The sequence below is a fragment of the Xyrauchen texanus genome, chromosome 2 (genome assembly GCF_025860055.1).
Source record: "Xyrauchen texanus isolate HMW12.3.18 chromosome 2, RBS_HiC_50CHRs, whole genome shotgun sequence".
Classification (NCBI taxonomy): Eukaryota; Metazoa; Chordata; class Actinopteri; order Cypriniformes; family Catostomidae; genus Xyrauchen; species Xyrauchen texanus.
In genome coordinates, this window is record NC_068277.1 from 2,916,744 (window position 1) to 2,938,212 (window position 21,469).

General features: G+C 40.1%; 4 protein-coding genes across 4 annotated transcripts; all 4 read right to left on the minus strand.

Annotated features, from left to right (window-relative positions):
* Positions 1-196: 196 nt before the first annotated feature.
* On the minus strand, positions 197-2,408 carry LOC127617771 (histone H2B-like). The gene has a single exon (XM_052089849.1). It carries the CDS (start codon positions 2,260-2,262, stop codon positions 1,888-1,890), a length of 375 nt encoding a protein of 124 aa, XP_051945809.1. The 5' UTR covers positions 2,263-2,408; the 3' UTR covers positions 197-1,887.
* A 477-nt stretch (positions 2,409-2,885) lies between these two features.
* Positions 2,886-17,247, minus strand: LOC127617997 (uncharacterized). The gene is made up of 3 exons (XM_052090206.1): positions 16,943-17,247; positions 4,347-4,727; positions 2,886-3,370 (listed from the first exon to the last, which is right to left on the minus strand). The coding sequence occupies exons 1-3, from the start codon at positions 17,233-17,235 to the stop codon at positions 3,040-3,042; spliced, it is 1,005 nt and encodes a 334-aa protein (XP_051946166.1). The 5' UTR covers positions 17,236-17,247; the 3' UTR covers positions 2,886-3,039.
* On the minus strand, positions 4,757-5,841 carry LOC127617554 (histone H2A-like). The gene has a single exon (XM_052089524.1). The coding sequence runs from the start codon at positions 5,614-5,616 to the stop codon at positions 5,233-5,235; it is 384 nt and encodes a 127-aa protein (XP_051945484.1). The 5' UTR covers positions 5,617-5,841; the 3' UTR covers positions 4,757-5,232.
* LOC127617563 (histone H2A-like) lies at positions 12,726-13,334 on the minus strand. The gene has a single exon (XM_052089536.1). It carries the CDS (start codon positions 13,207-13,209, stop codon positions 12,826-12,828), a length of 384 nt encoding a protein of 127 aa, XP_051945496.1. The 5' UTR covers positions 13,210-13,334; the 3' UTR covers positions 12,726-12,825.
* Positions 17,248-21,469: the final 4,222 nt, after the last annotated feature.

Consider the following 21,469-nt stretch of genomic DNA (forward strand, 5'->3'; position numbering starts at 1 on the left):
TGAAATGTATCACAAAAATGGAATTTGTAAAGAAAGGACTTTTCACTAATGATGATTTACAAAAGGCTAATGATCTGAACAGTTTCTAAGGTTTGAAGTTTCCAATTTGGATTCTGAATGTAATTTGGAGCTGAAGTCATTAGATATTTCAATCTCAAATGAGAGAAGATTAATGACTGACCCAGATTACGTCAAACTGATGTTCAAACATCTGTGCCCAAAAAAGGCGTCTGGTCCAGATGGCATCTCATCCTTTCTTATAAAGACATGTGCAGAGGAATTGTCCCCTGTATGGTGCCATATATTTCAACAGTCCTTAGATACAAAAATGGTACCATCTCTCTTGAAGAAATCTCTTATTATTCCTGTGCCAAAGATAGCTCGTCCTTTAGTAAATAATGACTTTCGACCTTTAGCTCTAACTGCTGTAGTGATGAAATGTCTTGAGAAATGTATGGTGTCAATGCTATAGACAGATGTTACAAACAAACTGGATCCATTCCAGTTTTCTTATCAGCAAGGCAGAGGAACTGGTGATGTCATCAATAGCTTAATGCACCTAATTTTAAAACATATTGACGAGTCGGATACTTATGCCAGATGTATCCGACATGTATGTATGAACAGTGTACATTAAGGGAAGCTAGAAGAATTTTAAATGACCCATCTCACATTCTTTTTGTTAATTATGAATTGTTAACTTCAGGCAGGCGTTTTAGAAACTTACGGTGTAAATTGAATAGATTTAAAAATTAATTTGTGCCTTTTTCTATTAAATTGCTAAATGATGCAAAATTATGTAGATTGTATGCTTCTATTGTGTTTTGAAACTTTGTTATTAGATGCTTTTACTGAAAGATATACTTTTTATGATTGATGGAAATGTATGCTATGTTGAATTGTTGTGTATTTGATGTACCTTTTGTATTGTTATTTTATTATCTTTTTTGGGTGATGTAATGAAATGCAAAAATGTTGCCTATTGAGTCCACCACAAGTTTCCCCTAACAGGGACAATAAAGTACATTCCATTCCATTGGGCACACGAGCATCAAAACTGGATCTTTGAGCAGTAGAAAGTCACCTGGTCCAATAAGTCCCATTTTCTTTTACATCACGTGGACAGCTGTGTACATGTGTGCCATTTACCAGTGATGGCATCAGGATGCATTGTGGGAAAACAACAAACCAGTGGAGGGAGTCATGTGGATGTCAGTTTGACACGTGCCACCTACTTATAAATCATTGCAGAACGGGTACACCCTTTCATGGCAATGGTATTCCCTGATGGCAGTGACCTCTTTCAGCAGGGTAATGCTCCCTGCCACACCAAACACATTGTTCAGGAATGGTTTGAGGAACACAATGAAGAGTTCTTATTGATGCCCTGGCCTGCAAATTCCCCAGATCTCAATCCTATTTAGCATCTATGGGACGTCAAATCCACAGTGGCTCCACCTCACAACTTAGAGGACTTGAATGATCTGCTGCTAATGTCTTAGTGCCAGATACCACAGGACACCTTCAGGGGTCTTGTAGAGTCCATGCATTGGCTGGTCGGTGCCGTTTTGGCGGCACATGGCAGACCGACAGCATATTAGGCAGATGGTCATAATGTCTGGCTTATCAATAATATATTAGTATAATAGACTTCAAAAGATATTACCAAACGTAACAAACCCAACAATAAAAACGCTGTAAATAAAAATTCAGAAACGTATGTAATAATCTATTGAATATCTATTTAAGCTTAATTTTCCCGACACAAACCACATCAGTAACCGCGTGAGACATACAAACACTTTATACAAACAAGAAACTCTTTAAATGAGAATATGTGTGGCTCTTAAAAGAGCCTTTGTGTTGGTTGAGAAACCGGATGTTCTTCTACTTGGAGCTGGTGTATTTGGTGACGGCCTTTGTGCCCTCAGACACGGCGTGTTTGGCCAGTTCACCGGGCAGCAGCAGACGCACGGCGGTCTGGATCTCTCTCGATGTGATGGTGGAGCGCTTGTTGTAGTGAGCGAGACGAGACGCTTCACCGCCGATGCGCTCGAAGATGTCGTTGACGAAAGAGTTCATGATTCCCATCGCCTTGGAAGAGATCCCGGTGTCAGGATGAACCTGTTTCAGGACTTTATACACGTAGATAGCGTAACTCTCCTTCCTGGACTTTCTGCGCTTCTTTCCTCCCTTACCGGCGGTCTTTGTGACGGCCTTCTTGGATCCCTTCTTCGGGGCGGATTTGGCTGGTTCAGGCATGATGATCTGAAGAATAAACTCAGAATAATGATTCTTATTCCGCTCACAGAAGTATTTATTCCCTCCTCTATGCTAATTCTGTGAGGAGATGACGCGCGCCTCTGATGGCGTATTTTCATTGGTCAAACACATTCAATGATTTCATTGGACAGTTGTAAGTTTGACGGACCGGAAAGAGCCAATCAAAGACTTCCAAATGAAAGTCCCTCCTCTCGCCTCATGTTTGAAAGTTTCCACCCCCCACACGATTACATTTCCTTTGTTTAGTTCTCCCGCGCCTTATATAAAATGAAAGGAACAAATAAATAATGTCAATATGTTTCTGCTTACTACTGTGGTTTATAAAAATAAACACTTTTAACAAAGACCATAGTTTTTTTCAAATTTTCTATGATTTATACAGTCCTGCATTTGGTATTATTTTGGTCTACTTGATTTTCTTCACCAAAGTTATACATGTATATGTTGCAAATCAAACTGCACTTTTATCACGAACACACTTCCATAACAATATAATTATGTGCGAGTTTAAAATGTGAAAACAAAAGTAATATGAAATGATCTAACTCTACTAAAGCTGGGTAATTCATAGAGAAGTGGCACTTATTTTTCCCATGAAATTTATTATTTTGTAAGTTCCTGTGTTTTGGGAAAGCACAACGTGCTAAATATAATAAAGATTAAACGTCATTGAGAGACATCAACTCTTTGTGTGAGATTGTGTGTGGCTCTTAAAAGAGCCGTTGGGTTGGTCTGATTTCTCCTGAATAAAGTCGTTTATCCTCCGAATCCGTACAGAGTTCGTCCCTGTCGTTTCAGCGCGTACACAACGTCCATGGCAGTGACGGTCTTTCTCTTGGCGTGTTCAGTGTAGGTGACGGCATCACGGATAACGTTCTCCAGAAACACCTTCAACACACCGCGAGTCTCCTCGTAGATCAGACCGGAGATACGCTTGACACCGCCACGGCGAGCGAGACGACGGATTGCGGGTTTGGTGATTCCCTGGATGTTATCACGCAACACTTTGCGGTGACGCTTGGCGCCTCCTTTCCCGAGTCCTTTACCGCCTTTACCTCTTCCAGACATGATGTCGAGTATACACAGACTGTGGAGAACAGAGTTGCTGGAGAGGATTTTAAAGTAGTCTACTGGACCTAGTAGAAACACAGTACTGAAGGAGGAGCCTAACACACGTCACTTCTCACAGATTCACTCGAATTTATTTTTAATGAGAATTCGTTTCAGGTCCAAATAAGCATTTGTAAAATGGGGGTGAATACTTGTTAACAATGAACACTGAAAAGGAACATGTAAACAACTAAATTCATGGGAATATTGATTGTGTGGTCAACTTCAAAACTACCAATCACTCAATTTATTAACCACATTCTCTATTGACAAAAAATAAAATAAGACAATGGTTTGATATTTCTAAATATCTTAGTTTAATTATTGTATTTTACACAATCTTGGGAACTTCCACTACATTAATGAAAGGAAAATCAGCTTCATGTGCAACTGTGAGACAAAACCCCAAAATATTTTACATAAAGACACTCAATGTAAGATGGACGGTAGAACCATTTTATTGTGGACATCAAACAATTGTATTTGCATTTATTTAAATATTATAATAATTATGTGGCGTGTTGTATGTACTATATCGCAGAAGTTTCCTAGTGAAATAAACTGGTGCTAAAACGATCACTTGTATTCACTAATTACAAGTAAAATGGCTTCAGAAATTGTTTTTCCAACTCATTTTAATTTGTTTTATGACACTATCTATTAGTTTAAGTTAACTTCATCTATTTGGGAACATTTTAGAATGACATTTACTATTAATAGCTCCATTAATGCTAGAATTTTTTTAATTCCCGTTCAAAAATTTTTTTCTTATAAACCATTACTAATGAAAACTGGGAATGATCTCTTTCAGTGGATTGAAGTGGCTCTTAAAAGAGCCTTTGGGGTTGATGTGGATGACGTCACTGTGGATTTAAGCTCGTTCTCCACGAATGCGGCGGGCCAGCTGAATGTCTTTGGGCATGATGGTGACCCTCTTGGCATGGATGGCACACAAGTTGGTGTCCTCAAACAGACCGACCAAATAAGCCTCGCTGGACTCCTGCAGGGCCATGACAGCGGAACTCTGGAAGCGCAGATCCGTCTTGAAATCCTGAGCGATTTCTCTCACCAGACGCTGGAAAGGCAGTTTGCGAATCAGCAGCTCAGTGGACTTCTGATAACGGCGGATCTCTCGCAGAGCCACGGTACCGGGCCTGTAACGATGAGGCTTCTTGACTCCGCCGGTGGCTGGTGCGCTCTTACGGGCGGCTTTAGTAGCGAGCTGCTTCCTCGGGGCTTTTCCACCGGTGGATTTACGAGCGGTCTGTTTAGTTCTTGCCATGACTTCAACGATTCTTCTCCGTTCTTCACAGAAAATGTGACTGAATGTTCCGCTGCTGCTGCTCTTTAAAGCCTTGTGTGACCATGAGTTCAGTGGGGGGAGGGTTCCGAGGCTTGTGATTGGCTGATAGTGACGTCTATGTGTGACAGTTGACCAATGACTGCGCGGCTTCGTGTTTTCAAACAAGCGGCGACAGTTTCTTCAAGATCTTTTGTTCAGTTCATCTCATCTGTATTTTAGATTATACTGTATGTTGCATGTTAAACTGATATTAAATATAAACGTGATATTTCATGTGTGCACATGTATAATTATCCCACACCTAATTATTCATTCATGCTATCTGTATTTTGATGTCGATGTTTTTAATTTGTTGTCACCTGATGTACAAATAATAGACTTGATTCTTTGTGTAATGTTACCGAACACATTTTAAACTACCAGGTTTCTCTTATTTCATTGAGTTTCACATTTCAGTACGATATCACTCTCTTATAGTTAAATTGGGTGGCTCTTAAAAGAGCCTTTGTGTTTCAGTGAATCAGACTTTAGTCCGTTTACTTCTTGGCGGGTTTCTCGGTCTTCTTGGGCAGCAGCACAGCCTGGATGTTGGGCAGCACACCACCCTGAGCGATGGTCACTCCACCCAAGAGTTTGTTCAACTCCTCGTCGTTCCGCACTGCCAGCTGCAGGTGACGGGGAATGATACGAGTCTTCTTGTTGTCCCGAGCGGCGTTTCCAGCCAACTCCAGGATTTCAGCGGTGAGATACTCGAGCACAGCGGCCAGATAAACAGGAGCACCGGCACCAACGCGCTGTGCGTAGTTTCCTTTGCGGAGCAGCCTGTGAACACGACCGACGGGGAACTGCAGTCCTGCCCTAGAGGAACGAGTTTTAGCCTTTGCTCGCGCTTTACCGCCGGTTTTACCTCTGCCGCTCATTTTCGATTTGTGGTACACACAAAAATTATACAATGAATCAATGTATCGTCGTGTTTCCGTTAACAGTATTTATAAGAGTGTGTCAGACGCCTATTGGCTAGAGTCTGGAAAACATTCTAACCAATCGCTGCTCTTCCCTCCAAACTCCAAACCACTCCCCCTCTCTCTGATGATGAATGTTTTCAAGAGTGAGTTTCAACTCTGAAGTGTTTGTAACACTTGATAATAAGGTTGAAGTGTAACGTTAATTAACAACATTAGTTAACACGAACTAACAATGAACAATTATTTTACGGCACAATTAATCTTGTATCATGTTAATTTCAACATAAAATAATGCATTTTTTTTTACCAAAACAACAAGTTGTATATTAAAACAATTGTGAATATACTATGAAATGTCATGAACTTACAATGATCAATTATTTTTTTATTATCTAACATTAACAAAACATTTTTATATTGTTATAACATATATATTGTTCATGTTTAGTTCATTAACTAATGTAAATTAATTGAAACTTATTGTAAAGTGTTTCTGAAGTATTTCATGCAAAACAATAACAATAATAATCGTTCTAGTAATATATGTGATGTGAAGTTTAAAAATGTCATACCTACTATAGTAGTTATGCTTCATTGATATAAAGACCCAATAGATCCATCATAAATAAATCATACTGCTAAATTATTTGGGCTGTCAATGCCAACGGCATATATTTTGTCAAAGATGTGAATTTTGGGAGAATTTTTATATTTCAACCTCAGTTCATTTAATACATCTATAATACACTGTGTATACAAAATAGTCAGGACCTTCAGGACAAAATTTTCCCAATTCAGTCAGCATTGTGCCATGCTGATGCATATGAGAAAATGAGTCCCGTCATCATGTCCTATCATGCACAACACTGCACAACATAACCCTCCCAATATCAAATATAATAATAAATAAAAAAATTATTCAGTTTCAAACAGAATTAAATTCCATTTCACCAATTGCTCCTTGTCTTTTTAGCCAACCCTGCTGTTGAACACAACATCACCATGCAGCTGGGTACAACTACAGTATCGCCTTCCAAAACAGTCAGAAATCTAGGGGTAACCATTGATGATGAATTGAAATTTCATAGACCACATATCAGGAAGAGAAGACCCTTCCTCTCTGTACATGCCACACAACTGCTTGTTCAGTCACTTGTCATAACTAGACTGGACTACTGTAACACTTTTATTGCAGTCCTCCCTGCATGTGCTATTAGAATGCAGCAGCATGTCTGGTCTTTAATGAACCAAAGAGAGCACATGTTACACCACCCTTTGTCTCTCACCACTGGCTGCCGGTTCATGCACGTATTAAATTCAAGGCCCTGATGCTGGCATACAAAACATTCACTGGGTCTGCTCCAGCATACCTAAAATGATTTATGCAGAGCTACGTTCCCACCAGAAGCCTGCGTTCGGCTAAGGAACATCGCCTTGTCGTACCAAATTAAAGAGGGAATATTCCACCAATGTGGTATGATGAAACAAAGAGTGACCAAAACACTTTCCCGGACTTTGTTTCATCATACCACATTGGTGGAATGACCTTCCCAAATCCATCCGTGAAGCTGACTCACTCTCTATCTTCAAAAAACGGCTAAAAACACATCTTTTTCAAAAGTCACTAAAATCTGTTTTATATACTATTCTGATGCTAGTAAAACTTTGTAATATGGCACTTTTTGCACCACTGTCTCCTTAAGATGATTTAAAGAAAAGCGTCTGCCAAATGAATACATGTAAATTCAGCAATTTGCGATAACTGGTCAGCGTTCTGAATACTTTTGCAAGGCACTGTATGTATATATAAATATATAAAGTAATATTGTGTATTTATATACAGTAAGTGAGTACACCCCTCACATTTTTGTAAATATTTGATTATATCTTTTCATGTGACAACACTGAAGAAATGACACTTTGCTACAATGTAAAGTAGTGAGTGTACAGTTTGTATAACAGTGTAAATTTACTGTTCCCTCAAAATAACTCAACGCACAGCCATTAATGTCAAAACCACTGGCAACAAAAGTGAGTACACCCATAAGTGAAAACGTTCAAATTACGCCCAAATAGCCATTTTTCCTCCCGGTGTCATGTGTCTTGTTAGTGTTACAAGGTCTCAGGTGTGAAGGGGGAGCAGGTGTGTTAAATTTGGTGTCATTACTCTCACACTCCCTCATTGTGGACACTGGAAGTTCAACATGGCACCTCATGGCAAAGAACTCACTGAGGATCTGAAAAAAATAAGTGTTGCTCTACATAAAGATGGCCTAGGCTATATGAAGTATGCCATGACCATGACACTGAGCTGCAGCATGGTGGCTAAGACCATACAGCGGTTTAACAGGATAGGTTCCACTCAGAACAGGCCTCGGCATGGTCGACCGAAGAAGTTGAGTGAACGTGCTAAGCGTCATATCCAGAGGTTGTCTTTGGGAAATAGACGTATGAGTGCTGCCAGCATTGCTGCAGAGGTTGAAGGGGTGGGGGGTCAGCCTGTCAGTGTTCAGACCATACGCCGCACACTGCATCAAATTGGTCTGCATGGCTGTCGTCCCAGAAGGAAGACTCTTCTAAAGATGATGCACAAGAAAGCCCACAAATAGTTTGCTGAAGACAAGCAGACTAAGGACATGGATTACTGGAACAATGCCCTGTGGTCTGATGAGACCAAGAAAAACTTATTTGGTTCAGATGGTGTCAAGCATGTGTAGTGGAAACCAGGTGATGAGTAAAAAGACAAGTGTGTCTTGCCTACAGTCAAGCATGGTGGTGGGAGTGTCATGGTCTGGGGCTGCATGAGTGCTGCTGACACTGGGGAGCAACAGTTCATTGAGGGAACCATGAATGCCAACATGTATTGTGACATACTGAAGCGGAGCATGATCCCCTCCCTTCGGAGACTGGGCGGCAGGGCAATATTCCAGCATGATAACGACCCCAAACACACCTCCAAGATGACCACTGCCTTGCTAAAGAAGCTGAGGCTGAAGGTCATGGACTGGCAAAGCAAGTCTCCAGACCTAAACCCTATTGAGCATTTGTGTGGCATCCTCAAAGAAAGGTGGAGGAGCACAAGGTCTCTAACATCCACCAGCTCTGTGATGTCGTCATGGAGGAGTGGAAGAGGACTCCAGTGGGAACCTGTGAAGCTCTGGTGAACTCCATGCCCAAGAGGCTTAAAGCTGTGCTGGAAATGAATGGTGGCCACACAAAATATTGACACTTTGAGCCCAATTTGGACATTTTCATTCAGGGGTGTACTCACTTTTGTTGCCAGCGATTTAGACATGAATGGGTTTGTGTTGAGTTATTTTGAGGTGACAGCAAATTTACAATGTTATACAAGCTTTACACTCACTTTGTACTTTACATTGCAGCAAAGGGTAATTTCTTCAGTGTTGTCACATGAAAAGATATAATCAAATATTTACAAAAATGTGAGGATTGTACTCACTTTTGTGAGATACTGTATGTACTTTATTTTCTATAAATTGTTTATTTTTATTCTGTTTTTATAGATTTTTTATTATTATTTTGTTTTATCTCTGTTTTGTTTGTGCATTGGAAGCCTCTGTCACCAGGACAAATTCCTTGTATGTGTAAGAATACTTTAGAAGAAAAGTATGATTAAGAATAAAGATTATTCAGATTCTAATTTAGATTTTTGTTTTAATTGCAGGTAAGAGTTTCCCATTCAGTTTGTGTTTATCATTTTGGCCTTTTAATTTGTCTGAAGTTTCTTTGCTTCCATTTCCCTTGTTTTGTGTAAGTACACACATGATTACTCTCATCACTTTCTTAGTGGTTTGTGTAAAGAGCGTGAGACGGGACTCCAGGGTTCTTTTATTTTCTTAAGGAACTCTTCTTTTGGTAACGTTTCCCCAAGACTGGTGAGGATCATAACACAAACTGTCAGTGAATAGCACAGTATTGTGTATTCAGAACCTTAAATACAGTGTATTGTGTAGTTTCATCGATTGAGATGCAACTAATGCATTTGAACTCTGGTAACATTTTCATCCCTTTAAATCAGTCTTCTTGGACATAAATGCAAATATAATCCAATCAAAACACATTTAATCATATGTATGTGTGTATGTATGTATATATACACAGGTGAAACTCGAAAAATTAGAATATCGTGCAAAAGTTCATTAATTTCAGTAATTCAACTTAAAAGGTGAAACTAATATATTATATAGACTCATTACAAGCAAAGTAAGATATTTCAAGCCTTTATTTGATATAATTTTGATGATTATGGCTTACAGCTTATGAAAACCCCAAATTCAGAATCTCAGAAAATTAGAATATTACATGAAATCAATAATAAAAAGGATTTTAAATACAGAAATGTCGGCCCTCTGAAAAGTCTAATCATGCATATGTACTCAGTACTTGGTTTGGGCTCCTTTTGCATTAATTACTGCCTCAATGCGGCGTGGCATGGATGCTATCAGCCTGTGGCACTGCTGAGGTGTTATGGAAGACCAAGATGCTTCAATAGCGGCCTTCAGCTCTTCTGCATTGTTTGGTCTCATGTCTCATCTTTCTCTTGGCAATGCCCCATAGATTCTCTATGGGGTTCAGGTCAGGCGAGTTTGCTGGCCAATCAAGCACAGTAATACCATGGTCATTGAACCAGGTTTTGGAACTTTTGGCAGTGTGGGCAGGTGCCAAGTCCTGCTGGAAAATGAAGTCAGCATCTCTATAAAGCTTGTCTGCTGAAGGAAGCATGAAGTGCTCTAAAATGTCCCGGTAGACGGCTGCGTTGACTCTGGACTTAATAAAGCACAGTGGACCAACACCAGCCGATGACATGGCTCCCCAAACCAACACAGACTGTGGAAACTTCACACTGGACTTCAAGCATCTTGGATTGTGTGCCTCTCCATTCTTCCTCCAGACTCTGGGACCTTGGTTTCCAAATGAGATGCAAAATTTGCTCTCATCAGAAAAGAGGACTTTGGACCACTGAGCAACAGACCAGTTCTTTTTTCTTTAGCCCAGGTAAGACGTTTGACATTTGAAGCCCATGTCCAGGACCCGTCTGTGTGTGGTGGCTCTTGATGCAGTAACTCCAGCCTCAGTCCACTCCTTGTGAAGCTCCCCACACATTTGAATGGCCTTTTCCTGACAATCCTCTCCAGGCTACGGTCATCCCTGCTGCTTGTGCACCTTTTTCTTCCACACTTTTCCCTTCCACTTAACTTTCTATTAATGTGCTTTGATACAGCACTTTGAGAACATCCAACTTCTTTTGCAATTACCTTTTGAGGCTTTCCCTCCTTGTGGAGGGTGTCAATGATGGTTTTCTGCACAACTGTCAGGTCAGCAGTCTTCCCCATGATTGTGAATTCAACTGAACCAGACTGAGAGACCATTTAAAGGCTCAGGAACCCTTTGCAGGTGTTTAGCTGATTAGAGTGTGACACTTTGAGCCTACAATACTGAACCTTTTCACAATATTCTAATTTTCTGAGATTCTGAATTTGGGGTTTTCATAAGCTGTAAGCCATAATCATCAAAATTATATCAAATAAAGACTTGAAATATCTTACTTTGCTTGTAATGAGTCTATATAATATATTAGTTTCACCTTTTAAGTTGAATTACTGAAATTAATGAACTTTTGCACGATATTCTAATTTTTCGAGTTTCACCTGTCTGTATATATATATATATATATATATATATATATATATATACACAGAGAGAGAGATCATTGTGACATTGAGTTGTTATTAATCAGCATTTTTATAGCAAGAATGGGTATTTCCTTAAGTAGGCCAGGTGATGAGTACAAAGACAAGTGTGTCTTGGCTACAGTCAAGCATGGTGGTGGGAGTGTCATGGTCTGGGGCTGCATGAGTGCATTCTTAAGCTGTATTCATGTGATTTTATTTATTTTTTATTACTCCATGTACAGCACTTTGGTACCCAGTGTGGTTTTTGAAAGAGCTTTATAAATAAAATTGAGTTGAGAGTTGAGTTGAGGCCTAATAATGTCATCTATGACAACAAATATGAGCATTTTCATTAGTAATCGATTTATTATATCAATATTTGGTTTGCAATTCACAATCGGGAATTTAAAATGTTACATATTCAACCATCTCAAACTAAAACTGTTCTTAAATTATATTTTATTGAGCACCGAACAATGATTGTTAATATATAATTTAGATGTGGAGGACATTATCAGCCCAATGATTTGATCATTTGTCTCTGATTTGAGTTTGTTTCAAGATGCCCAAAACAACTACTGTATGTAACAGAATTGTTACATTTATATGCACTTTGTTTAAATACATAAAAAAACAATTTATTTTAAGTGCACATGTAAAATAGCTGTCCTTACCCCCTTAAAGTTAAACTTTCAATGCAAATGTTTAATAGCATTCTTTTTCATAACAAACCAATGCATTTTAAATACACTGTGGTTAAAGTAGTATTTCATTTAAAAATGTAATTAGAAGTGTTTTAACAGCAATTATATAGTCAAACTATCCAAAAGAGCCGTCACAATGAAAAGAGCCGGAATTCCCATCACTATCACTATATACATGCATTTATTTGATTTTAAAGAAAATCTAAACAGTAGTATTACGACAAGCCTACAGAAAGGTGATCTGTAATTCTGTATGTGTTTGAAAATCGTATGAAATATTTATTGAACAACAAAACGTTCAAGAATAAGCGTTTAATCATGGAAATAAATATGTTAATGAGCGTAAGACCGTTGACCAATGACTGTGCGGCTCGTGTTTTCAAACAAGCGGCGACAGTTTCTTCAAGATCTTTTGTTCAGTTCATCTCATCTGTATTTTAGATTATACTGTATGTTGCATGTTAAACTGATATTAAATATAAACGTGATATTCCGTGTGTGCACATGTATAATTATTCCACACCTAATTATTCATTCAGGCTATCTGTATTTTGATTCGATTCTGTATATTTTTGTTTTCATCCTATGCTCAAGTGATTAACTTGATTATTTGTGAAATGTTAGCGAACACATTTTAACCTAAACTATTTTAATGGAGTATCTCGAATACGGTTCACATTTCAGTAAGATATCATCACTCTCTTATAGTTAAATTGGGCGGCTCTTAAAAGAGCCTTTGTGTTTCAGTGAATCAGACTTTAGTCCGTTTACTTCTTGGCGGGTTTCTCGGTCTTCTTGGGCAGCAGCACAGCCTGGATGTTGGGCAGCACACCACCCTGAGCGATGGTCACTCCACCCAAGAGTTTGTTCAACTCCTCGTCGTTCCGCACTGCCAGCTGCAGGTGACGGGGAATGATACGAGTCTTCTTGTTGTCCCGAGCGGCGTTTCCAGCCAACTCCAGGATTTCAGCGGTGAGATACTCGAGCACAGCGGCCAGATAAACAGGAGCACCGGCACCAACGCGCTGTGCGTAGTTTCCTTTGCGGAGCAGCCTGTGAACACGACCGACGGGGAACTGCAGTCCTGCCCTGGAGGAACGAGTTTTAGCCTTTGCTCGCGCTTTACCGCCGGTTTTACCTCTTCCGCTCATTTTCGATTTGTGGTGCAAACAAAAATTATACAATGAATCAATGTATCGTCGTGTTTCCGTTAACAGTATTTATAAGAGTATGTCAGACGCCTATTGGCTAGAGTCTGGAAAACATTCTAACCAATCACTGCTCTTCACTCCAAACCACGCCCCCTCTCTCTGATGATGAATGTGTTCAAGAGTGAGATTCAACTATTTAAAGGTTTAAAAACATTGAATGAAAAAGACATAAACAAATGTTGTATTATTATTATTATTATATATATTATTATATTATAAAGATATATTAGTGAGGAAAAAAGAATTTCTTTTTGTTAATAAAGAATTTAAGAAAAAAAAAAGAACAAATGAAAACAGAATTGAACTGAAAATATTTTGAAAAGTAGTCTTGAAAATTATTATTATAACATTTAAATACATGTATATCATTGAAGGTGGTTAATTTCATAAACATTATTCTGAATTTTCTGAAAAAGTGGACGAGAGCTTGTTAGAAAATAAGATAAAGTAACTACCAGAGCATGTGTGCGGAGCGATGATAATTCCACCTGAGCGGAGAGCGACTTTTGGAAGATTCTGCTCCACTCTCAGGCTGCTCAGTCCCTCTCGCTCAACCTAGAATGCGCTTTGTGATATGCTGGTTTGGGAATCTGCAAAATAAGCAATAGGCCTGAGGTTATTGAGATCTAATATTGTTTTAGTGAAGTTGCAAACCTTATAGCCTAAATAAATGCAAAGTATAAATCAAAGTTAAGAATGAGGAAATCGAAAGGGAGTGTGGAGAGACAAATATTCATTTTGGAATCATACGTGTCACATTTCGTTACTTATATTTTACCATGGTTCAGGAAGCAACTCTTCAATTGCAACTCTTTCAAGCTCTCCTCATAACATTGGTTACTTGGAAAAGTTGAAGATCTCAACTGTTCGTTAACAGCTGTACAATTTACATAAAAAAAATATGATAGATCACAAAATATCTACAATGTTGAGAAAAGCAACACACACACACACACACACACACACACACACACACACACACACACACACACACACACACACACACACACACACACACACACACACACACAAACCCCTACCCAGTATGCATAGGAACAAGGACCTATTTAAGTGAGAACATGTGTGGCTTTTAGAGTTCCCATTAGTCACCAGACTCTTGATTGCAAGTTTGAAGTGGGAGTTCTTCTTCTCCACATCGTATCCACCGGCGGCGAGAGCTTTCTTCAGGGCGGCGAGAGACACGCCGCCCCTCTCCTTGGATGTGGACACAGCTTTGACGATGAGATCACCGACGCTTGGACCCGTTTTCTTGGGTTTAGCTGCAGGTTTCTTCTTGGGCGCTTTGACAGCTGGAGCGGTTTCTGCCATCTCTCTGATCAGATCTGTAACCTCACACACAAACACTGTCTGAGTTCAGTAATGAACAGCTGCTGAGCGGCGCTGCGCTCTTGAAACACACATGAGAACCATATAGACTCAACCCGCTCGACTCAGTGCTGGTGTGCCTCCGAGAACCGTTAGCACTTGGCCGACATACAAACATCTCAGTTACGTACGTAACCTCTGTTCCCTGAGACAAAGATAACCAGACATTGCCTAGCTACTCATATGGGAGTGCCTTCTTACACCACCTAGTTGAAACCTCTGTCTTGTAAGGACACACCATTTATCCATGCCCATGAGGAGGCCATGCCTCTAGCTGAGTGTGCTTTAACACCAATTGGGCAATACAATGAGAGAGCCTTTGCTTGGAAATGGACATTCATTTTGTGTGTCCTCCATAGCATATAAAGAGCTGATCAGAGAGTCTGAACTGGCAAGTACCCTTAAAGTATGCATTTAGTTCCCGTACAAAGCATAACAAATGCAATGATTGTTCTTCATCCAAATTAAATGGAGTAGGGAAGAAGGCCTGAAGGTGAACCACCTGCATTTTGATGGGCGTGGTTAGGACACTGGGTACTTAGTCTTTCCTGGGTTTGACAGTGGCTCTTAAAAGACCAGGGCCAAACTCCAAACATGAATTGTCGACTGATAGTGAATGCAGGCCACATACCCATTTTACTAAGGCCAGAGCCAGTGGTAGTGCAGTCTTAATGGAGAGCATGTGCAGTTCAACAGAGTCCAAAGACTCAAAGGGGGGCTCTGCGAGAGCTTTTAGGACTAAAGTTAAGTCCCAAGTCGGGACTGTAGCCGGCAGATGTGGGCTTCATTGTCTTTCTCCTTTAAGGCACTTTATAATTCAATCGTGCTTGCCTATAGAGGCACCGGCTTTGATACACAGATATAGTTGCCACATACACTTTGAGCATTGAGGGGTTGAGTCCTGCATCTAATCGCTCATGCAAATATATGAAATTAAATTTAATGTATGGGGCAGTTTACTGGGTCCTTGCCACGCAAGAGACACCAATCAGCGAACATCTTCCATTTTAGTGTGTGGAGGCATCTCATTGACGGTCAGAAAGCAAATGAAGAGCCTGCTTCTCTCTTCTGGCAAACTGTAGGATCTTATCCTTAAATACAGGAACGCAGTTCTCAGTGAATTTTTAAGCACAGTCTGAATTCAAAACAGAGAAGTCATGTGATATCTAATGAGTGTCGAGGAGAAGTGGATTCCCATTGACTATTTCTGTTAAACCCTTGGTGCCATTATCTTGAATCAATTTGACCCTGTGGACGGCAGTCTCTTTCGTGTATTGCTCTATCTATATTCTTTTTCAGCCACTCGGTCATTTGAACTGCTCTGTCTATGTCCAAAGTTGACTTTTATGAGCATAAATATAATTACAAACATATTTAAATTAATTTTGGCAAATCATAACATGTAAACCACAAAAACACATATATACACACATTAGGGAAGTGTGAGAACGGTCGACTAAACGGTAATGCAGCTACAAGTTGACATTGGAAATACCAGTTTTTCAACCCAAACACTGGGATAAGCCATTTGGGTCATTTAATTTGATTATTTTCTCAGTGTTGGGTGGTTTTATGTGTAACCCAGTCGTTGGGTCATTTTCACTGAGAGTTGAAACAGTGCACCCCCACCCCATCAGCCCAACTTCTGTCTCAAATCAACTCCATGCTTTAGTTATCTGACACGCGGGCTTTTGAATCGCCTCAGGAGGGAGCGGTTTTCAGCGAGAATGTTTGAAAATTTCCATCCCCCACACGATTATATTCCTTTGTTCAGTTCTCCCGCTCATTTTATTATAGTAAAATAATGTGATATGAAAAAGAAAATACGTTTCTAACTCTGTTGGGGTTCTTTCTCCAACAATGCTTTTCTGAAAAGTAGATATTTAACATAATTACATATTAATATTTTGCATATTCCATATTATTAGCAAATTTCCTCTTTTTCAATTGCGTATAGAACTGCATAAGTAAATCTGGACTGTAATATTACGGAATCTGTAATTCTGGACGTGTTTGAATATCATAGAAATATGTATTTAACAAAACATTTTAAAATCCACGTTTATTCAATGAAAGAGGAATATATTATTCTTTATAAACGGCTGCTGCAGGAAGTTCGTACAGATCTTCAAAGACTCAATTCATAATGATTTCAATACATAGTTATTAATCGAATAACATTTCTACAACATCAACTCTTTGTGTGAGATTGTGTGTGGCTCTTAAAAGAGCCGTTGGGTTGGTCTGATTTCTCCTGAATAAAGTCGTTTATCCTCCGAATCCGTACAGAGTTCGTCCCTGTCGTTTCAGCGCGTACACAACGTCCATGGCAGTGACGGTCTTTCTCTTGGCGTGTTCAGTGTAGGTGACGGCATCACGGATAACGTTCTCCAGAAACACCTTCAACACACCGCGAGTCTCCTCGTAGATCAGACCGGAGATACGCTTGACACCGCCACGGCGAGCGAGACGACGGATTGCGGGTTTGGTGATTCCCTGGATGTTATCACGCAACACTTTGCGATGACGCTTGGCGCCTCCTTTCCCGAGTCCTTTTCCGCCTTTACCTCTTCCAGACATAATGATCACGATTGAACTATAAACTGAACGTGAGACAAAAAGGTTTTAGAGAGAATATTTAAACTTGCCTACAGGACCTAGTAGAAACATAGCACTGAAGGAGGAGACTAAAACACGTCACTTATTTTCCTTCTCATAGTTCACAGCTGATGTAAAAAAAAAAAAAATTAACAGATTCATTATACATTAAACATTTTCACTCGAATTTATTACATTTTCTTATGACACTTGATCATTCGTGTTACCATACATTGTATCGCCTTATTTATTTCAATGAACTGCATATCTTGCAATCGTTTTGACATAAAAAATAGAAAAAAGTCTTAAAGACTGTGATCTAGCCTGTAAAATGGTGTTCATAACCAACTGGGTCAGTTCTGGGAGGTGTAGCACTCTGGTCCAGGCAATAGTATCCAGCTGCAGACCCGCAGCACCACCAGTTTCAGAACCCCAGTTTCAGAACCTGAAGTGAGGGGCGGAGCTTACGTTCTAAACCGAGTAGCGCCATCTAACGTTTTGGAGAGTAGGCTACACCACCAGTTTCAGAACCCCAGCGCCAGAACCTGAAGTGAGGGGCGGAGCTTACGTTCGAAACCGAGTAGCGCCATCTAACGTTTTGGAGAGTAGGCTACACCACCAGTTTCAGAACCCCAGCGCCAGAACATGAGGGGCAGAGCTTACGTTCGAAACCAAGTAGCGCCACCTAACGTTTTGGAGAGTACTTTGCTTTTATTACAAACGAAACATCATACTTTATACGTATGTTATAATGATTCTTTAAGGTACAGTACAATAAGCATTTTAAAACATTGATCTTGTGTAATATAATTGTATATAGTTATCCGTTTCATTGTATTATGAGAGTTACTTCCTGATCATGATGGTGAAAACAAATGCTTGAAACTTATGGGCATTTTATATAAAATATACTTTATTTCACAAGAACATGTGCAGCATGCATTTTTCTTTATGTAAAATAAAACATGTCAAAAAACTAAAAAAGAGAGAAAATTCAGCATCATTTTAAAAGAAACAATAAAAATATATACAACAAATGACCAATTCACCCCTAGGCCCATTTTATCATGACAATCCTGTATAAATTAAACTTAAAATGTATCAAATGATGAATTCACTCTCAGGCCCATTTTGTCCTTACATTCTTGCTAAAATAACTCCATGTCATCCCTGAACACAAAATGAAATAGAAAGGGCTCTCTGGAAGCTTCTGACTGTTCCAGGAGATTGTTGCGGGCCTTTTCCTTGTGGTCTTCATTCATTCAAAATGTCTCTACAAGAGATGAAAGCACCACACAATAATCTCAACGTAAAAAAAACCCTCAACTATAAGGTAACATTAACTCACAAACAATGCATATAACAGAGGAACGTGGAACAAACACTTTAACACCTTCACAAGATGTCTTCAAAACATCACCGCAAGGCTCATTTACAACACGCAAAAATGTATCGAACCATCTGTAGATATTTTTTTTAATACAGTAAAGTATGACAACATATTCAAGCTTCATTAAGATGATAAAGTTATGCACAAATTAAATATTTAGCAGATAAACGCTGAACTTAATATATGCGATAATTTTTCACAACATGATGTCAAAAACGTTACACAACTCACCATGCTCGCCGCCATGCTTGTCTCATTGTCAATAACTCCGCCTTCACTTCAGGTTCTGGCGCTGGGGTTCTGGCGCTGGGGTTCTGAAACTGGTGGTGCTGCGGGTCTGCAGCTGGATATGTCTCGGTCCAGGGGCCACATATGCAGGTTCTTCAGCTTGGGTTGGGGATGCCAGATTGTGCCCTTCTCAGCAGTATTTCCTATCTCTATCATTTCTGGAAACCAGTATTGATTGGGCCACTTCGGTCCAACGAATAGAATACATTTCTTGACTTTTGGACTTTGTATATGACAAAGTGAAGGTGGCACATCAGGGGAAACACGTATTTGCATTTTGCTGGCCATTTGTGGTCCATTGCATCCACTCCTAGTGGAGCTTGGGACTTACCAGCCAAATCATAAAGACAGTCTGAGGATGAAATCTTTATTCGCTCGGCATCGGTTTTTGGCCTGACAACAGGTCAGCACCATAATTCAGATGGCCTGGTGACACGTCAGTCTCATCATTGGCAGGAAAAAAAGCCCTCCTCGCACCTGTGTTCATCACACAGTACACCCCAAACTCTGTTGGAAGCGTAGTCACCAGATTCTGCTTGAAAACCTGCCCAGCATAACACCTTACAAGTAGAAAGCAAGAGCAGCTAGACAGCAGCGAGATAGAGCAATGTGCATGTGTCCTTGGCGCCAGGTATGGCATTGCACACAGTGCATGAGCTAGCACTGAAGATGTCTCATGTATAAAAGATCTAATGGAATAATGGCGGATGCCACATACTTAAGTCCCAATGCCTTTTGAAACAGCTTCATTGGAAGTGTTCTCCCCTGCTTGAACTGAGACAGACACTGGAGAATTACCTGAATGCGCTCACTCGTGAGACGCACACGTTTGTTGGCTGGGGCAGAGTGTGATCTTCGCCAGTTGACATTGTGGCCAAGGCTGTTCATAACAAAGCCTCTGATTGGGCCAGCAATAGTCAATTAAGTGCACGCTGCTCAGTTTCAGAAGGGTGAGTGCCGCATTGATGCACATTGTGAACGTGCGAGGAGCTAGGGACAAATCATGGGGTGTTACAGTTCTAAACAATCTCTATCCCATTTTCTGTGAGGAGGTTGTGAATTTTCTGCACACTACACATCACACCCCATTTATAATGGTACTGTGGATGACAACACACCGTTGGTGAAATATGACCTTTTTGGTGTTCCATTTTTGAGCATTGCAGGAGGAAGGAAAATAATTAGGATGTCACAGACCACACAGGGCGGTGACAGCATCCAATACACTCCTCAAGTGTGATAAGTGATTATTTATTTCCCTACTTACTGAATTCAGGAGGGAAGATTAACATCACATGGGAGCAAGGTGGCCGGAGTACAAGCTGAATCATACAGCTGTGTCTGACCATCTTTAAAACCCAGTCGGACGTGGCCGTGAGGGACCACCTCTCATCTGCGGAGTGGGAAAACGGCAGGTGTGTCAGCTCACTCACTAGATGAGATTGAGCGGTTGTGCACAGTATTCAATACATGCCTCAAAGTGTGATTTATTAATGAGGAATGAAATAATCAGGATTTCACAGACCACACAAGGTGGTGACAGCATTCAATATACAGTCCTCAATTTTGATTTGTAATTATTAATTTACTCACCTAATGAATTTAGGAGGGATGAAAGTAATTGGATGTCACAGACAACACAGCATGGTGACAGTTCAATGCCATGCATCCATGAAGTGGGATAATGGGAGTGTCAGATCAGTTGTTATATGAGACTGAGCGCCACTCACCACCGGGAACTGGTTGTGCACAATTTAAATTACTACACACCTCAAGTGTGATTTGATAATGATTTATTTCCCCACCAAGTGAATTTGGGAGGGAAGGGTATTTTCAAACTGAATGTGAGGTGGACAACATACAAACTGCATCGTTTAGACCCATCATGCATCCACGGAGCGGAAAAACTGGCGCATTGGCTCGCTCGCTAGATGAGACGGAGCACCACTTGCCACCGGAAAGCCCTTGTGCACAGTACTCGTAATTTTAGGAAGGAAGTACTTGACAACAGTGGACCATTCAAAGTCTCTAAATCTGCGAGGGACATGGTATCATATTCATCATCAGAAATGTCAATGTCAATTTTATTTATATAACAAAATTACATACAACCAGGGTTGACCAATGTGCTGCACAATAAAAAACAGAACACTTAAACAATACAATGTCATTACTAAAATACATAGCAATAAAACTTCCACATTGATTATATGCCAAATCAAAGAGAACAGATTGTGATGGTGCAGAGTACAGAAGGGGAGAGCTTTCCAAAATCTGGGTGCAGCTACCGAAAAGGCGCGGTATGAGGTCTGCAGCTCCAACAGAGTTCACGGCTCCAACATAGGACCTGAGATCGTCACACATATAATATATAGGCAAAGCCACCGAACGAGGTCGATGAAAGAGCGAATGAGGGTACCCATGAGGGTAATCTGTCTCCATAAAATCTGTCCTCACAAGTATAGTAAAAATGCTAGAGAACCCAATTGTGTTTTAGCTGGTCCTTACTAGTAAAAAGGCTCATAAATCAACTAAATT

Coding starts and splice junctions, on each gene's coding strand:
- LOC127617771 (XM_052089849.1), bottom strand. CDS start 2,262: ATGCCTGAACCAGCCAAATCCGCCCCGAAGAAGGGATCCAAGAAGGCC.
- LOC127617554 (XM_052089524.1), bottom strand. CDS start 5,616: ATGAGCGGCAGAGGTAAAACCGGCGGTAAAGCGCGAGCAAAGGCTAAA.
- LOC127617563 (XM_052089536.1), bottom strand. CDS start 13,209: ATGAGCGGAAGAGGTAAAACCGGCGGTAAAGCGCGAGCAAAGGCTAAA.
- LOC127617997 (XM_052090206.1), bottom strand. CDS start 17,235: ATGTCTGGAAGAGGTAAAGGCGGAAAAGGACTCGGGAAAGGAGGCGCC. Junction 4,728..16,942: donor AAACGACAGGGACGAACTCT/GTACGGATTCGG, acceptor GAGCAGCAGCAG/CGGAACATTCAGTCACATTT. Junction 3,371..4,346: donor CTGTTTGAGGACACCAACTT/GTGTGCCATCCA, acceptor TGTTCTCCACAG/TCTGTGTATACTCGACATCA.